The sequence below is a fragment of the Patagioenas fasciata genome, chromosome 1 (genome assembly GCF_037038585.1).
Source record: "Patagioenas fasciata isolate bPatFas1 chromosome 1, bPatFas1.hap1, whole genome shotgun sequence".
Classification (NCBI taxonomy): Eukaryota; Metazoa; Chordata; class Aves; order Columbiformes; family Columbidae; genus Patagioenas; species Patagioenas fasciata.
Genome location: NC_092520.1, coordinates 125,218,546 through 125,236,445, shown reverse-complemented (window position 1 = coordinate 125,236,445; position 17,900 = coordinate 125,218,546). Strand labels below are relative to the sequence as shown.

Here is a 17,900-nt window from a genome sequence, read left to right as displayed (position 1 = left end):
TGTTCCTAATGACCCCAATCGCAGAATAATAAGGGCATTTTAAGCCTTCCATGCAGTTAAATTCACTGAAATCTTACACATAAGCTATATGTGAAGCAATTAGGTTACAACTCAGCAAAGTTATTAAATATTAAGTACTTCTGCTAGGCTAATGAAAGCCACTGACCCGTATGAGCCCAGCATCTCAGATGAGGGAGTTGGGGTCGCTGTGCTGTCAAAGGCAGCACTGGATTGTGCTTCGCCCCGGTACCCCAACACAAACAGCCACCCTCACGCTGCTCACGACGGCATGAGGACTGCCACGGGTAGCTGGTTTTGCCCACTTGCTGCCATCCTAGCAGCCAGAGACTGCCATGATAACACAGATATCACTGCTTAAATATCACTGCTTCTTGGAGCACTGTTGCCTTGGGTGACTTGGTTCCTTGGTAAAGCAATACTCAGAAAAAAAAAAGTCAGGTGTTTAGTGCAGGGTTTTTTGATACAAACAAGCAAAGGGTACATCCCTTCTCTGTGCTAAAGTGATTAAAGATTCAAGGATAAACCTATATTTTCCACTGAATGATGCACAGTAAAAGTTTCAGTTCTGAGTCTCTCACATCACAGATCAGTACTCTCTTCAACAGATTTTTCTATTTTCTTTACAAAAAAAGTAGTACATGTATGGGGTTTATGCTCAAGTGTACAGAAAAGCCGGTTTTAGCAATTTGGAAAGTTATCATTAAATGGAATGGCATCCTCTGGTCATCTCTGTAAGAGAGAGGCAATTCAGAATTAAGATTTTGCTTAATGTAAACACAAATATGACAAAGTAAAAAAGGAAGAGTTAAATAGCAGCACTACAGATAAAAATGTTGGGGTACATTTGTTAACAGCAATTTCTGACTTGTCACTTGACACATCTTGTCTGTTGGATGTATTACAGTTCTTCATTGGCTTTAGACTACCTGACAATCCTTGCTTTCCAGAAGATGTGCATTCTCTCCCTTTATGTGTGGTTGCTGCTTGGATCTTTTTTTTTGTTGTTGTTGACATGATCAAACCATAACATTTATTTCCATTACCTTACCAAGGTATATGTTGCATATTATGTATCTGCATTTCAATTTTTTCCCTATTTTGAGTATTTCATCAGATTGAATCATAATTCTTAGTAAAAGACATTTAACAACAAGAAATTATGAACCAGTTTTATGAAACAAATCACATTTAAGAGTTATGATTTAAGTAAAAAAGGTGATTAAAAGCTTTACAAGCACTCGGAAAACAACAGTCCTGAGTACCTTATAAAATAAACTTTTAAGTAGGTATGTAGGTGAGAAGCCAGTTCAGGAGTGCAGTTAAGCCATTTGTAATTTAATACAATCAATGATATGCTATACATAGTACTATGTTGAAAACAGAGAATTTTATGGGGCCTGGAGTATTTCCACTTCCACAGTTGTTTGGTTATAGATACCGTCCCAAGGAGAAAAAAAAAAAAGTATTTTACAATCTGTTGACAATAGACACTCAAACAGTCATAAGAAAAGACATCAAAGTTGCTGAGAAGCTTCTGTTCAAAGAAAAAGGAAACAATGAAATAAAAGCACTTAAAAAAAATCACCTTATGTTAATGAGGCCTACCATTATTGCAATAGATAAAATGGAGCACAGAGAAGTAGAACAGTTTCTTTTGTATAGAAAATCAATAACATTATGCAATTTTTCAGTTTTCTCCCTACTTTTACCATAAGACATTTTTCTTCCTTAAAAAAACCTGAAAGTAATATTACAGGTGAGATGGCCTGAAAGGATACAAGTGTGACATTAGCCCACATATAGATTAATTTTACATAGAAATATGTGGTGTGGAAAGGAACTGAACTGAACTTTGATTCGGTTTTAACTATAATTAAGATATATGTATTTATTCTTAATTTATTAGTGTTGATGGAAGATGGTGCTTAATGGCTCCAGAAGAGAATGGACAACACATGCAGCCTTTCTGGGAAAAAATGCCTCTAACCTGTCCTACTTCCCCGTTTCAGCCCAGTATCTGACAGCAGCCCATCCACCTGGCATTGGGGTCTCATTCTTAGCCTACAGTCAACCTCAAACCAACCTCTGGAGTCCCTCATGCCATCACACAGCTGTGGCTCTGCTGGGGACCTCGCCAGAGGCAGTGGGGAATACTGTGCTGGCAGCACAGGCAATGGGGTTTTCTCACTTATTTTAAACAATCATACTAGTTCAGATTGTGATAAAAGTTAAGGCGGCTTTCACAAGCCACAAGTTGCAACTACAGAAGCATATAAAGGATTCAAACACTATATCCGTACATAATTAAATTTTACCTTTCCAAATTTGTTTTGCTTCCATGTTTTAGCAAGGGAATTTTTAGGCAAGAGTCACAGAGTTACATAAAATCTGGGATTTTATATAGACATTTTTGAAGTTATGACTCCCTGGTGCCCATAGGCATGCTTCATGAGGTGCATGGACAGAAGACACCAAGCCTTCTCTTTATATATATAGGTTGACTACTTAACTACAGATCAGTTTCCCTCACAGTTTCTCCTATGCATTGATTGAGGAAAAGTAATTTATCTTTTCCATTTACTTTCAGTTCAGCTTTTTATCGGAAGGGGCATCTAATCTCCCTGTCTGACCAATACCAGTTTTTTTTTTTTCCCTAAGATGTGTGGAGAGATGGGGCAAAGGGTGAAGGGAAAAATCGATGCGGGGGAATAGGGTGGAATACCTACCAGAGGAAATGCTGGGGGGTAAAGATCCACCCCCTGACACTGGATGTGAGGTCAGGATGCTATTTAAAAATCCCGCCCTCAGGAATCTCGAAAGAGACTTCACCCCAATGGTCGGAAAGGATCCTTTCAAAGAGATAAAAATTATCATTAATCAAATGACTTGTTCTTTGGCTGATAAAAGAAGTTGGCTGTTTAAAGAAAGAGTAACCAAACCTGTAAAAAGTTAACCGTTGTTTCACTGGAACAGATATTATAAAAAACAGATAAAAGTTTATATTTGTGTTTTGTTGTTTTTTTTTTTTTTTTAAACCAGGTCATATAATACACAGCTTTAACCAGAAGGAGCTTGTTTTCCACATACTTTGAAAATGGAGAATTCCAGCACTTCTAGGATGAATGGAAAAATTTAAGATTTTAAAGGCAAAATACACCTGTCGGATATTCATAATGCATTCTCGCTGACTCTACTATACACACATTTTACAGTTTTGTATGCAAATAAAGAGAGACTGGTAGAGGTGAAGCTATACCAGCAAATCTGTGTTTTATACCAGCATCTTAAAGCCACCTGACAAAAGTCATGTCAAGCAAGGGGAGAAGGGGAACCAGAATTTGCAGCTACATTACTCGCTTCTGTGTCAGGGCAATCAGAGCTTCTATCACGTCTCCCATCATCTGTCAATACAATGATGCAGGCAAAAGCTGGGAGTATAGATATGCCCCCTTTCTGCTTTGCTCTCACCAGAAGCTTTACACATTTTACGCTTTCAGTAGAATAAACTCTATTGCCTAAATGTACAGCTTTATTTCTGGAGACAGAGATTATCTCATCCACCCCTTTTAAAATAAGTACTTGTGACATATCTATTGTAGTGATGATAAGTAAGTGCTCTATATCATTTGATCCACTGTTTCAGCTTTCAGCATATGTACAGAGATCTAGGAGCATCATTTCAGCTAGCTCATGTTAGTGTTCGGTGAATGCCAGCGTCAAAGATTGATATGAAATGAGAGCTCTACACATCTGGCTTAAAAGCACAGAGTCAAGATTCTCCCACCTTGCAATAAATTTAAATAGACAGCCAGAATAATTTTTGCATTTTTGCAAGTATAATCAAGCAAGCATCCTTCCAAAAATTTAGGCAGTGGTAAGTTTGTTTACATCATCTTACAGGTATTTAATATATGCTCTTTTAAGAAATATAAAACGTTACTCTTTATAGAAAATGAGAAAAAAATGCCCCTCTTAAAATTTATGCAACAGTTGGTATTTTTTTTTCAACTAATAAAAATGTAGTGAGGAAAATTTAGCCTCAAAACACACATATGTATTTGGTGAACTTAGTGTAAGAGAGCTTTGGATTTTTCTCTTGTATTTTTGAAGAGTACTACTGTTTCTCCTCAATACACTTGCCCTTTAAACTTGTTATTAGACTTGCTGCAGTCTGTGGAAAAATAATTCATTTAATTAGTGTTGTGGATGCAGCAGTTTTATAACTGATGGCTAAAGACAAAGCATAAAAGTTTTTCCCTCTGGCCACTCCAGTAAAGCATTTGGCATTCTTGCAAAAGTGTTTCTAAATTCCATGGCTTTAATTTTAAAATATTTTCAGAAGCAATCATGGATAGAGAGTCTAGAATGCAATACAGAGAAATTCAATTTTAAAATGGAAAATTGACCCATTAAGTCCAAGATGTTTGGTACTAAACAGTATCTTAAAATGTGAAGGCTAAATCATGAACAGATGAAGACTTCTCAAATAAAACTTTGCTTCTCTGTATCAAAATATGAATTATACCAACCATAAAGTAGGCCCGCTGTGAGTCACATGCCATATGCGCAGACCTTCACAAAAGCCAAACAGCTTGAGCTTCACCATTGACATTTTCCTACATTTAAATGGTGTTAAAATTGCAAATAACTCATTTCCTTGTAGTCTTACAATAACTTTGTTATAGAAAGTAATGAAGACAAAACCAAACTTATTTCAATTATTGTACATATTCAGAGAGAAAAACAAGGAGCAGCAAATTTTGGAGAAATACAACCTGTGAATACTAAGAAGAGAGCTAGAGGGCTAAAATTATTAAAGCTTTATAAGCAGCAAATTTCTAAAAGAATACATAATTCTTTTTTTTTTTTTCTCTCACACACTTAAAAGGTAGGATTCAGTTGTGCAAGCATAAATGCTTTGTGTCATTTGAGATGCTCTAGAAAATCGGAGACATTCACATTCGAGTGGCAGACATGACAAGATCTGCAGATCTTCGAAAGTGACCGCAAGAGGTAAAGCAGGAGTTAGGTATCTAAGAGTAGGCACCTAGTGTCATTTTAGGCAACTGAATCCCATCCAAATAGTTTACTGTCACCTCAGAAATCTCTTTCATTAAGTAGAATGCAGCATTACAAGAACAAGGCCTCATTTAATCTCTTCTAAAAGCCCACAAACAGCTTCTGAAAAGGAGAAAGTTGACAACATTCAGCCCTGATCAGTAACCATTGACATAAATGCAGACAAAGGAGAGGCTGAAAGTTCATTCATCCTAAAACATGCCTGGTCCTAAACTAAAATACAGCAAATGCCCCACAATGAACAAATAGGTGTTTTTGGTATTATCGCCTGAACAACATGAATAGAGTATGAGAATCTGTTACATGTGTTACATGCCTATATATGTGGGAGTTGATTATTGTTGCAGGTAGCTGAGAAAGAAAATTAATTCTCATAACTCCCATCAATCACCACCAGAAGGACAGAAGTTTGATAAGAACTTTGGGCATTTACAGTAATTTAGAAGCTTTACTCAAATTTTTACTTGTTTGCATTAACATTAATGAAATATTTGAAAGAAAATCTGCAATTGTATTCAAGACAGAAAGGGAGAAAGCTCTCTGCTAACACAACAAAGAAGAAAGGAGCATGGTATTAAAGAGAAAAACCTCCTTCTCAGAACTATTATTAAATTCTTTGTGGAAATCAATGAAGAAGAATTGCATTTCCTTCCAACTCAACACTTTTTTAAATTGGACAATGAAGATGTGTTCTTTCTTTTTTTTTTTTTTTTTCTTTTCCAAACTGGAAACATGCTTTGCCAAAAAAAAGTCCACAAAAAGTGTGCCTGCTGCTTTTTATCCCTCTGCTTTATGTTCTGAATTGGAAAAGCAATATTTGTTTTTCAGAGGTGTATGCTAGCAAAAGAAATCTTAATGCTTAACTTAAACAATCTCTTTAAAGCAACCACACTGAACACTTTCAAGATGCTGGGATATTATTTCTTTAGTTGACAAACTTTCTCGAGAAATGCCATTCTTTCAGTGCACATCATACAGAGACTGGTGCTTTGCACCCACTCTGTTGTATTGTGCAAAAATTAACACTCATTATTTTTGCAGTGGATGCAGTTACACCAATGTGAAGAACTTTTGGTATTATGTGTAACTGGTTCTAAACTGAGAGAAGGAAACACGAATATTAAACCATGATTCCTCAGTGCCCTGAAATACAGCTGTTCTTTAACAGTTTACAGGCATGGTCTTATTGAGAAAAATAACCCACCTTTCCCTCCTTCATAGTTATGAGATATGAAACTTACGTCACGTTAGCATGGGAAACTACATTAGTTACAGATATTAGTTGGAAAAGTGCATTAAAATAGGAAAAATAGATGGCAATATTCTGAAAAGGTGACAGCTCATGAAGTATACACCATTTACTGAGTTGTGTGATACCAGCTTATAACTCAGTATAAATTCTTCTGTTTCACAATTATTACAGCTAAGTGCTTGCGCTCAGAGGCAGCGGGGGAGGGCTGAATCAATTAGCCTGCCTTCCTTCTTAATTTGTTGTTCCAGGGGGAATATCATACCACAAATGGTAGAATTTGATAGGGCAGACACCGGTACAGCGTCCTAAACTGGCGTGGTTTTAGCGGCATATTATCACACAGAGCAGAAAGGCAAGAGTAGATAGCTGGGTAAAGGAAATACATCTGCTTAGTTCAGCTCTGGAGCACATACATTAATTCTCACGCATTTATTAGCACTTGCATCACAGCAGCACGGCCAGCCAGAAAAAACAGCCATTTCTGTCCACAACACAGACACATCCTGTGACATAGGGCTAGCAGCATCGTATCTGTGCTGAGGAGTCCTAGATCTACAAAGGAGACAAAGTTCTGCCATGCAGCAATAAAAGTACTGGAGAGATGAAAGGATGGATGGATGGATGAAGAGAATGGCACCAAACACACCCAGTGCAATATTGTAGAACACAATGGGCTAGAGTGAAACCCAACTTGTGTTTGAATGGGGAGGGGTGGAGGAACTATACTGAGAAGCACATAAAAGGAACTAAGTAACTTGCACTTTAAAACTGAGGCGGTGAGCGAACTGAGGAATATTAACCAGCCATTATCTTTGCTGCTGACATAGAAACTTCCACCAGAAGACCCTCAGAATTTTTCACAGAAATGGAACACAGTTTTATTCTGTCAATGACAGTACAAACCCATTCACATCCATCTGCTGACTTGAGTGCAAACATTCCCACCAGTTTCGTTCCCATATGCACTACAGTGCCAGCACAGCACCAGCCACCCTCAGGGACCCACATCCCACCCTTTGCTTCTCGTCAGCTGCTGGCTTCTTTGCCCGACTACCATCAGCAGCACTTGAGACGATGCCATGGCAGCCTCTGGGCCCACAGGACTTGCAGAGATGGGATCTGAAGCTGTTAAATTGTGCAGGTAGGGGCAGGCAGGGCCGTGAGGTTGTTCTGTTTGTGCCAGGGTCTCTGAGCCATGCTGGGGGCAAAGTAAGTGCTTTTTTTTATTCACTATAGCAACTGTACTTGTGTGATCTTAGTGCAACTTGTGAGATTTGCTTTTAAAAGGGAGAACATTTCTAGAGTCTCTGCATTGTGTCTAATGACTTGGCTGAAGCAGGTTATCAGAAAGGCTAGTGTAGACGCAGACTGCTCTTCAGCCCTGTTATTTGTTGTTGTTTCTTATTTATTACACTTTAGCCTGATCCAATACTTTTGGTAGGTCAAATTCACCATTTCAGGTGCTGTGTCTTTTTGGGCATCTAACAGCTTCAAAGTCAAAAGCAGCCCTTTGCCAGTTTAATTTAATAAACTGGAAGGAGAAGTTCTAGAGAGGTCACAATTACTGTCAGTTATTTATTTTTATTAGTACCATCTCTTTATTAGTACCATAAAAAGAAGACTTCAGTTTGTTATTCTTTTCCTACAGATTTTCTTTAGAACTTGAAAAAGAAAAAAAAAAAAAGAATGCACAGTGTATTCAATGTTAAAAAAATGGCTACTCATTTCTATATAGTCAGTTTTCTTGATGCTTTTCTTACAGGGATTGTGAAATATAGCTAAGAGAAGTTCTTAGGAACTCTACAGATGAAGACTTCAGGGAAGTGAGTCAAAGGGCTATAATGAGCTTTTTTTTCTTTCAGTTTGGCAGGAAGCAACTGAATGAATTCAGCATGTTTTCACTCCTAACTGCACCCTCATGAAGGCAGAACTGTAACATCTAGTAATGAAATACAAAAGAACAGAATGTAGAAAGAGTTTTCCTGTTTCTGAATAGGGGAATTACCCAATGTTATCACTCAATGTCTGGCAGAGAGATGGCTTCTGTTATGAGCACCTTCCATTCTACAATAAAACCTGCTTTTTATTGTTACTAGTGTTTCCTCAGGGAAGCTAGAAGAAGGTTGAGAGCATTTTTTTGAAAATTATTTGCAACATAGCCATTACGGAAAGCACTGAAAACTGGTCCACTTTTCTCTCACGTGATTTTATTGATTTATCCTTCCTAGACCACCTGGAATTGAACATTACGTTATAATCTTTTATGGGGAAACATGTGGAAGGTTTTCATGAGGAATAGCTTTATAAAACTTTGAAATTATTATGTTAGATTCTGTAGAGCATTCGATAAGCTTGACTTGAAATGGAAAAAAAAAAAAGATCAGAAATACGGCTAAGATTTATCCCTGATGAATTTGTTGGACCATGTTTTCAGTACCTTTAGAAAGCACAGATTCATACAATTAAGTGTTTTAAATGCACTAATCTGGAGATTTAGGATGGTCTTTTAATATGTTATTTTAGAACTTTTTGACATACACAAGCAAAAATGATAGTGTTATCCCTAAATTTTTACCCCCATAAATTATATGTCTTAAGATCACTAAACAGTGTTTTGCAATACATATCATAAAACATTGTAGCACAACGACAATTAACAAAAATGAGTGTGCTCACCCATACTGAAATCACAGAATAACAGAATGTTTGAGATCCTAAGGGACCTTTGGGGGTCATCCAGTCCAACCAAATCATGAGGAGATTTCCATTACTTTGCAAATAATACAGTGAAATCTTTTCAAGGCTAAATTTTGCTCTCGGATACTGAAGTCAGTAAAACCAAAACCTCTATGAAATGCATTTTGCTCTGCAGAGGGAAATTTGTACTCTAATGTTCAGCAGATTTTCAAAGGGTGGTCTAATTTCACAGTATCACAGTATCACAGTATGTTTGGGATTGGAAGGGACCTCAAAAGATCATCTAGTCCAATCCCCCTGCTGGAGCAGGAACGCCTAGGTGAGGTCGCACAGGAAGGTGTCCAGGCGGGCTTTGAATGTCTCCAGGGAAGGAGACTCCACAACCTCCCTGGGCAGCCTGTTCCAGTGCTCTGTTACCCTCACTGAGAAGAAGTTCTTTCTCAAATTTAAGTGGAACCTCTTGTGTTCCAGCTTGATCCCATTGCCCCTTGTCCTATCATTGTTTGCTACTGAGAAGAGCCTGACTCCATCCTCGTGGCACTCACCCTTTATATATTTATAAACATTAATAAGGTCACCCCTCAGTCTCCTCCAAACTAAAGAGCCCCAGCTCCCTCAGCCTTTCTTCATAAGGGAGATGCTCCACTCCCTTAATCATCTTTGTTGCCCTACGCTGGACCCTCTCCAGCAGTTCCCTGTCCTTCTTGAACTGAGGGGCCCAGAACTGGACACAATATTCCAGATGGGGTCTCACCACGGCGGAGTAGAGGGGAAGGAGGACCTCTCTCGATCTACTGACCACCCCCCTTGTAATACACCCAAGGATGCCATTGGCCTTCCTGGCCACAAGGGCACAGTGCTGGCTCATGGTCATCCTGTTGTCCACCAGGACCCCCAGGTCCCTTTCCCCTACACTGCTCTCTCATAGGTCATTCCCCAACCTATACTGGAACCTGGGTTTGTTCCTGCCCAGATGCAGGACTCTACACTTTCCCTTGTTAAGTTCCATCAGGTTATCCCCCGCCCAACTCTCCAGCCTGTCCAGGTCCCGCTGGATGGCAGCACAGCCTTCTGGCGTGTCAGCCACTCCTCCCAGCTTAGTGTCATCAGCAAACTTGCTGATGGTACACTCAATTCCCTCATCTAAATCATTAATGAATATATTGAATAATATTGGCCCCAGTACTGACCCCTGAGGCACTCCACTAGATACTGGCCTCCAACTGGACTCCGCACCATTGACCACCACTCTCTGGCTTCTCTCTTTAAGCCAGTTTGCAACCCACCTCACTACTCTATTGTCTAGACCACACCTCCTCAATTTAGCTGTGAGGATGCTGTGAGGGACTGTGTCAAAGGCTTTACTGAAGTCAAGGTAGACCACATCCACCGCTCTGCCATCATCCATCCACCTTGTTACATTCTCATAAAAGGCTATGAGGTTGGTCAAGCATGACTTGCCCTTGGTAAAGCCGTGCTGACTGCCCCTAATGACCCTCTTATCCCTGATGTGCCTTGAGATGGCACCAAGGATAAGCTGTTCCATTACTTTCCCAGGGACAGAGGTGAGGCTGACCGGTCTATAATTACCCAGGTCCTCCTTCTTGCCACTCGAGTAAATGACATCACCTCAGAGTACTCACAAATGACATCACCTCAGAGTACTCACAAATACTTCTGTCACTTTCAAAAACTTGTAGGTCTTAAACTGCCTTTGTCTGAGCAACTTTTAAAGCAGCCTGAATTTTTAAACTCACTGTTTTAAAATCTAGACGTTGGAATCTTAACTCAAAAGAGAAAGTAGCATTAGAATATTTAAATGTCCTAAATATGCAACCAATATAAAACTCAGAATGTTCTTCATTTACTAAATAGACTTTGACTAATTTAATTAGAAACAGTAATTTCCTGACGTCCCCTCAAGGAAATGATATAATTTATGCTAGTAGATTTAGCAAGATACCAAGGTATATGAGTAGAAGAAACAGGAAAACAAAATATAAACTACTGTTGGAGGGATGCAGCAATGTCTCTATTACAAAACGAGGGTGCTTCTTGCTAGTCCTTAAGATTAGAGATTAGCTATACTGAGGGATCACTTTGGTCCTAGGATGTGGTGTGGGTATATACTGCTGTCCAGACACCTGGAAGAATCCAAAGCTCCTTTCGTCTCCCTCTGAGTAACTACTTCACTGGGTTTCAGCATCTCACTTCAAAAGATGACCCACATTTAACTTTAGTTCTGTGGCCTGAAAAAGGAGAAGGATCACAGGAACTTGTCTGCAACACCATGCATCAAAGCATGACCAGTTGCTTCATTTTTTGGGCTGCAGTTACATAGCCACCGTTGGTTATTTCTTCTAAGAATAAACTCTGCTGTGCATTTAAAACATTAATTCAGCTCATCTTGTATTATGAGTATTGCTCATGAAAAGTAAATGGATTTTCTGAATATTTGTGAGCAATCAAAACACACTTCAGGAAGAGCTCTCTAAGAAATTGTCATGGTTTAATTGCAAGGTGACAATAAACCATGGCAGATGCTCTCTGTTAACCCTTCACCCTCCCTGCATAGGAAAGATGATAAGGAAAAGGGAGGGAGACTTAGACTTGCAACCTGGAAAAGGTTTTAAAATACTTTACTAATGCTACTAATAAATAGAGAAAATAATACAAAATATACAAAACCCAATCTTGAATATCCCTGCTAGCAGAGCCAGGTCTCAGGCCTCGGATTGCAGGGATGACAGGCAGGGTGCTCTTCAGATGCTGGCCATGGTCAAAGACCCTTATGATCTCCCTCTTTTATAGGGTGTATGACGTGTATGGGATGGAATACCCAGTTGGTCAGTTTTAGTCACCTATTCTGTCTGCACCTCCTTGCAAATACGCCCCTCTCAATTATGGGATATTATCAGAATTCTTAGTTGTTATAGCAATAAAATCTAAACATGAGCCTCTCCTGCATTCCATTGGCTGCTCTTATGAGTTTCGGAGCGCCGTGTCCGAGAAAACATGTAGCTAAATTCAGAAAAGTGCAGTTACTTAGAAGGTACTTTGAAGAACTTAGCTGAAAGGAAAAATCCCAAAAAGAGAGCTGGTCTTGTTAACAAAACCAGGATAGAATTTGAACAAGCTTCATCACATATTTCTCCTGAATAGTCTTAAAAAATGGAATATCAGATGCTTAAAATTTCTCTTTTTGCTCTTAGGAAAGCTGTGTGCACTTGAAAATTTTATTTTAGAAAAAAAAGGGTCATTTTTTCCCCTGCTGTTCTGCATAAGTTTCTCTCTCAGAAAAGACTGAAGAGTAACATGCTACTGCACAACATCCTCAGCAGGACAGCTCTTTTTCAAAAGTCAACTGCCATCATTCTCAGTAGGACAGCAATTGTATCTTGCCTACAGTTAGGTGATTTTTCTGAGAAGTTCATCAGTCTTTCAAAGTACTAAACGAGCCCAGATTCACAAACGGCTCTTAAAGAGAGCCATTAGATCACTGGAAACAATAGGATGCAGTAGCCTCCTGCAAAAAATGCTGTAATCAAAATATCTGTGGTGCAGATGTGCCCTAAGAGCACACATGTGGAGGACAACTCTAAGAAATCCATGGAGCAGAAGATTGCACCTTTGTTGATGAATCAGTTTTCAGTTACAAACAATGGCAAAAGTTACTAAAAATTCAAAAAGAGCTCTTTTTAAAAGCTTTGGATCAGAAATACTTATTAGAAAAAAAAAAAACAGAAGAGAGAGGAACGCTAGAAATGCATGTATCTGGAAGAAGGAAAAATATGTAGGGAGATATGTGTGCTTTGCAGAAATAAAAGTGCAAGTAAAAGGGGGGGACAGGAGGACTGATGAAAGATCTTAGCACAGAGGTTTGGAGGAGATTTGGATATACATTTACCTGCTTTGGATTGGCCTAGCTGTGACAAACAACTGTATATTCAACTTAATCAATCCATATGTTCTGACTAGCTTGTAACTTGCTCTTTTCTTAAAATAAGAGCTTTAATAATTTCAGTAGAAATGCAAGGAAATACAAAATGAACATGCTCTATGAAGTTTAGAAGAAAAAAGATTACAAAGCCTAGAATAATTTTTAGTATTTTGTAATTCTAGGACTGTGCAACGATTTTGAAGGGCTTTATCTGAGATTTTTAATATTCAGCAACAAACTGCATTTAAATTATTAGGAATTACTGCAAAGATTTCTTAACTCTTATTAGTCATATTAATATTTATATAAGACTGGGAATTTCTATTAAAAAATACTTAAGGTTTAACCAGCCATATACAGTGAAGTACACTCATGTACTTCAGTGAACCTGAGCCTGTGTATTATGAAACACATGAAAGAATTTTAATGTTAACCCTCCTTCCTCCTCTGCTTTTGCCCGGAGGCCAGCGGAGACTTAATGTTGGCTTTGTTTGATCTAGTGTGGGGATAGAGGCACTGCCATGACACAAGCACTGCTGGATTTGTGATGGCCTCGTCGAAATACTATACAAACCCATAGGTTTGTCTCTTTTAGTATCTGAGCAATATTTTTGGGAAGAGCAGGGAAGCTTTCTGGCACCCAGCCTCAACACAATAATCTGAAGAAGGGTTTGTGTGTCTGAAACCATTTCTCTTATCTTCTCTACTGACAATAAGTAATAATAATGAAAAGGAACATTTTTCTACAAATGCTGCTTTGCTTATTTTCAGTATGAGGTGTTTGCATGATAGCGCAATGAGTAGTTCAGGTGTATGGATTATTTATTTCCATGCTTTTTGGGTTTACTTTTCAGCTTCATTTTAGCTCTGATTTTCCTTCATTTTATCAGTTTGAGAATAATAAAAAGCATCCACACGTTCTGGCCTCATTTCTGAGAAGCAGACCACTATAACCTAGTTTTTGGTAAAATATTTTAAAAGGCCTGCTCTTCCATATCGAGTCCCCTAACCTCTACTCCAGACTTGAATTTATGGGGGTCTATCTGTAAACATGAAGAAGACAAAAACTTGGAAGGGCAAAACTTCCGTTCAGGTCTTCAACCTTAATTAACATAACCTTGAGATCCTTGTGAAAGACAATGCTTTCCTATGAACCTGAAGTGCTGGAGTTCTCCTATTTCTTGGTTGGCAGAAGGGAATAAATCCAGATTTAGGAATATTTACTCAGAATGAGACTATTTTAGAAAATCCCAATTATACCAAGTTTTGGCTTTACTTATGACTTCTCTGGGAGAAAAAGCAAACGTTGAAAGAAGCTTACAATTCCTAGGGAGGAACTGATGGAAGTTACAGAATATTTGGGTAGAATATTAACATCTAATTTAATTTCCCCTGCTGCTTCTAGACAAACAGGCAATTTGGGGAAAAAAAAAATAAAAATGAGGGAATTGTTTGAAAGGACTTCTACAAATGCTATAGCCATTTATTTTGTGATGTGTTAAATGCCTATGCATACTGAAGTTCTGGTTGCTGAGAAGACTTGGTGTGACAACATTAATATGATAAAGACTTTTAACAGCAATAACTACTGTTGTGTCGAATCACCTTTGTAGTCTTAATGGAATAGTAATTGGAAATACCGTTCTTCTGTTACGGGATAAAACAATCTGTGTATGTTTAAGCTGTCTATTAAATAAGAATTTTTCAGTGAGTGCATAAACTGAAAGTAGCTTTAGTACAATGCTAAGCAAGAGCTCTGAAATTTTTATGTATTTATAGTTACGTATGATACCCAGAACACTATTCCAAGTACTGTATGTTGCATATTTGGATTTAACGATCATGCATGTATTATCAAATTAGATGGAAACAAAATACTTTAAAATTACAGTGTTCATAAAACAAAAAACCAAGCCTGCAATATTGGCCCAAACCTTTGTGATTAATTTTGTTCACCATGACTTTGGGAAATTATTAACTCATTAATAATTAGCAATATAAATTTTATTTCAGTCATCTTTTGATTACACAGGTTTTGTGATTTTGGAAGGAAAGATTCTGAGCGAAATTTGAGCAGTCCTATGACATGGAATTCATCATTTAAGGCAGGAACCTTCCATGTGAAATGTTGATGAAGTTTTATAAATGGGATGGTTAAGAACTTCCAGGGGCTTTTAAATTTTTAGATGCCCTTTTTCATGATATTTCCATAAAAAGAGAGATAATAGGTTTTAATTTTGTACTGCAAGTTTAAAAATTGCAGTGAAATAGCTTTTAATGGGTGACATCTGAAGATGAATGAATTCATGCATTCTGCTGTATATTCTGTAGTTCTACAATTAAACCTCTGATTATCTACTCTTTTAGCCTTGCTAGCCTGTAACAGTATGAACAAGGAGTAGGAGATAAATGCTTTCCACTTTTAGACAGTAATTAGTATCATTGAAAAAGTCTTACTGTTTTCAGTAAAGAAAAACACTTAGGGTTGAAGTTCCAAAAAAGTCAATTGACTAGAATTTATTCTTTGTTAAACAAATGTATAAAGTCAGGGTGAGGATTCCTTTCACAATTCACATTTCACTAATATCAACAAAATTAAGTACAAAGTTTTGATTTTCTTCTTGGTTACAAACACCAAGTGACTCCCTCAAATAAGTGATGCCAAGATTAGAAGCAAGGATAGTCTTTCCATTAGCGTGACCTCAGATGAGCTCTTTGATTAGAAATGGATTATATATTGCTTTACATTTACAAATCTATATGCCAGATAACAAAACCTCTATGTCTATGCTCAGTGAAGGTGTCTCAGCCCACACCTGACAACCCATGTTAGAAGCCAGGTTCTAGGCACCTCCTCTACCTATCTGATGGGCTTTGGCATATGCATAGGCATTCTGCTTCCTTTTTTTGTAAAATACTGCTGACCAAAGAGAACTAGTTGTGCTTGTTACTGATTTCTTCATGGATATCAATGTATTCAGAGGATTTTTTTTTCTCATGCTCAAAGACCACTTGGTGTTAAGGGTGAATGCCATGTAGTAAAACCTGTCTCATCTGATCTTCCCTGTGCTAGTTTGGCAACAGTGATTCTGGCAAGAATAATTTTGTGCAGTCAGTGATTACATATGCCACAAAGTCACATTTTTCAATTCTTTAAAGGCATTCATTGAAAATTGGAATTGCCAGTCCTATCCAAATGAGCAAAACAGTGTTCTTAAGCTGAAGAATGTCCTCAACTACAGCTGGGAGAAGAAAAGCAGAAAAAAAGAGTAGAGACCACTTTCCAAAGTGGCAATCTACGATCAGTCTAGGGAGAAATTAACAAGTTTGTGTTGTTTCAGGAAGAAAGGAAATAAATTATGTGAATTCAAGCAACAGTACAGTAGTTTGTTTCAGATTTCTATTATGAAAGTTCTGTACTATGCTTTTCTAGATGAAATATTGAAATGAAGTAATTAATCAGCTAAACTTATTTACTTTCAAATTTTATTCTGCAGAAATTACCTTGTTAAAGTTTAGTAGAAGAATGACAATATTTACCAATTGATGTAGTCATGAATCTATTCTGGAATGTCAGACTGAATATATTTGACTCTTAAAATGTGTTTACAGGATTGCCATTAGTGTTTTGTGCCTATATTAAGAACATGATTAAACCAAAAACTCTTGTACTGGTTTTGCTGGGATTGAGTTAATTTCCTTCACAGTAGCAAGAATCTTTTATTTTTAATATCTAGCACCATCTTTGGTTTGTATTTAGTATGAGAATAATGTGATAACACACTAAACTCCACACGCCTTTGCCTGGCATGGAGTTATTTTTTTCTTTCCAGTAGCTAGGCAGTGTTTTGAAGTTGGTATGAAAAGAATGTGTTGCCAAGGAGACCAAGGAATTTTTCAACTTCCCAGCTGCAGGTGCACAGCAGTTGTGAGGAAGCACAGACAGGACAGCACCTAGACTGACATGCAGGCTGGCTAATGAACTCTCTATACATGCTCTCTATATAGCTGGAACTGTCTTTTCCACGCCTCTCTTTTCTTCTGGGATACGCTGTTCGAGACTGAGGTGTTCTCTTTTCAAGGACAATTGTGTTCATCATGAACTGCTGTCCAGGTCTTCATTCTTCCAGAATCACCTATACGAGACCAGTGTTCATGATCACTGCTTGGGATGGGGCTGGGTATCACCAGGTTATGAGCAATTGCACTGTGCATCACTTGTTCTGTATGTGGGGCTTTTCCTCTTCTTTTGCTGTCCTATTAAGATGTTCTTATCTCAAGCCACGAGTTTCACTCCTCCATTTCAATTCTCTTCCCCATCCTACTTGGGTGGTGGGGGGTGAGCAAGCAGCTGCATGGTCCTAGTTACTCATTGGCATTAAACCACAGCAGCTCTATAAACTCACACCATCTAACTATAGTGTCTATTTTTTTTTTTTCTTTTTAAACATTCTTCTCTTTCAATTGTGTCCCCCTTAACAGTTATCCCTCTTAACAGTTTATCATCTACTCCTGATTTATAAGCAGTGCCAAAGTTATGTTTATCTGTGAAGAAATGTAAGATTTAAGAAGTGGTATTTTTTACAAACTGTATTTCCAACCAAAACTTCAAGAGTCTGGAATGGATCCCAGACAGTTTGCATCTACATTATTGATTCAACCAGAACCTGAACAATGTACGTATCAAGAATCAGAAAGATAATTATACTCTGTGAAAAGGATACAGCAAGACTCACAGTAGGGAGGAAGTAAAGAAAGGAATTTGGAGGTCAGGAATACAGAAAAAACATAACGATGGGCTGAGTTAATAGATTCTCAATAAACAGTTTATAAATGAAAACTCTATCAAAATGATAGCAATATATTCTGTGAATGTTGATGACAGTGCTAGAAGAATGGTGGATACAGAAA

The 17,900-nt window shown here is 37.9% G+C and overlaps 1 protein-coding gene across 8 annotated transcripts in view; it reads right to left on the bottom strand.

Moving 5' to 3' along the window:
- Window positions 1–17,900, bottom strand: part of EPHA6 (EPH receptor A6) — a 492,663-nt gene that overhangs the window by 82,103 nt on the left and 392,660 nt on the right. For 6 of the 8 annotated variants that reach the window (XM_065853097.2, XM_065853107.2, XM_071813920.1 and 3 more), the window contains one exon: window positions 2,748–2,870. The exons of the other annotated variants lie outside the window; for them this stretch is intronic. In XM_065853097.2, the coding sequence (XP_065709169.1) occupies window positions 2,748–2,870 (123 nt within the window). The remainder of the gene's footprint in view (window positions 1–2,747; window positions 2,871–17,900) is intronic. 8 annotated transcript variants of the gene reach the window in all.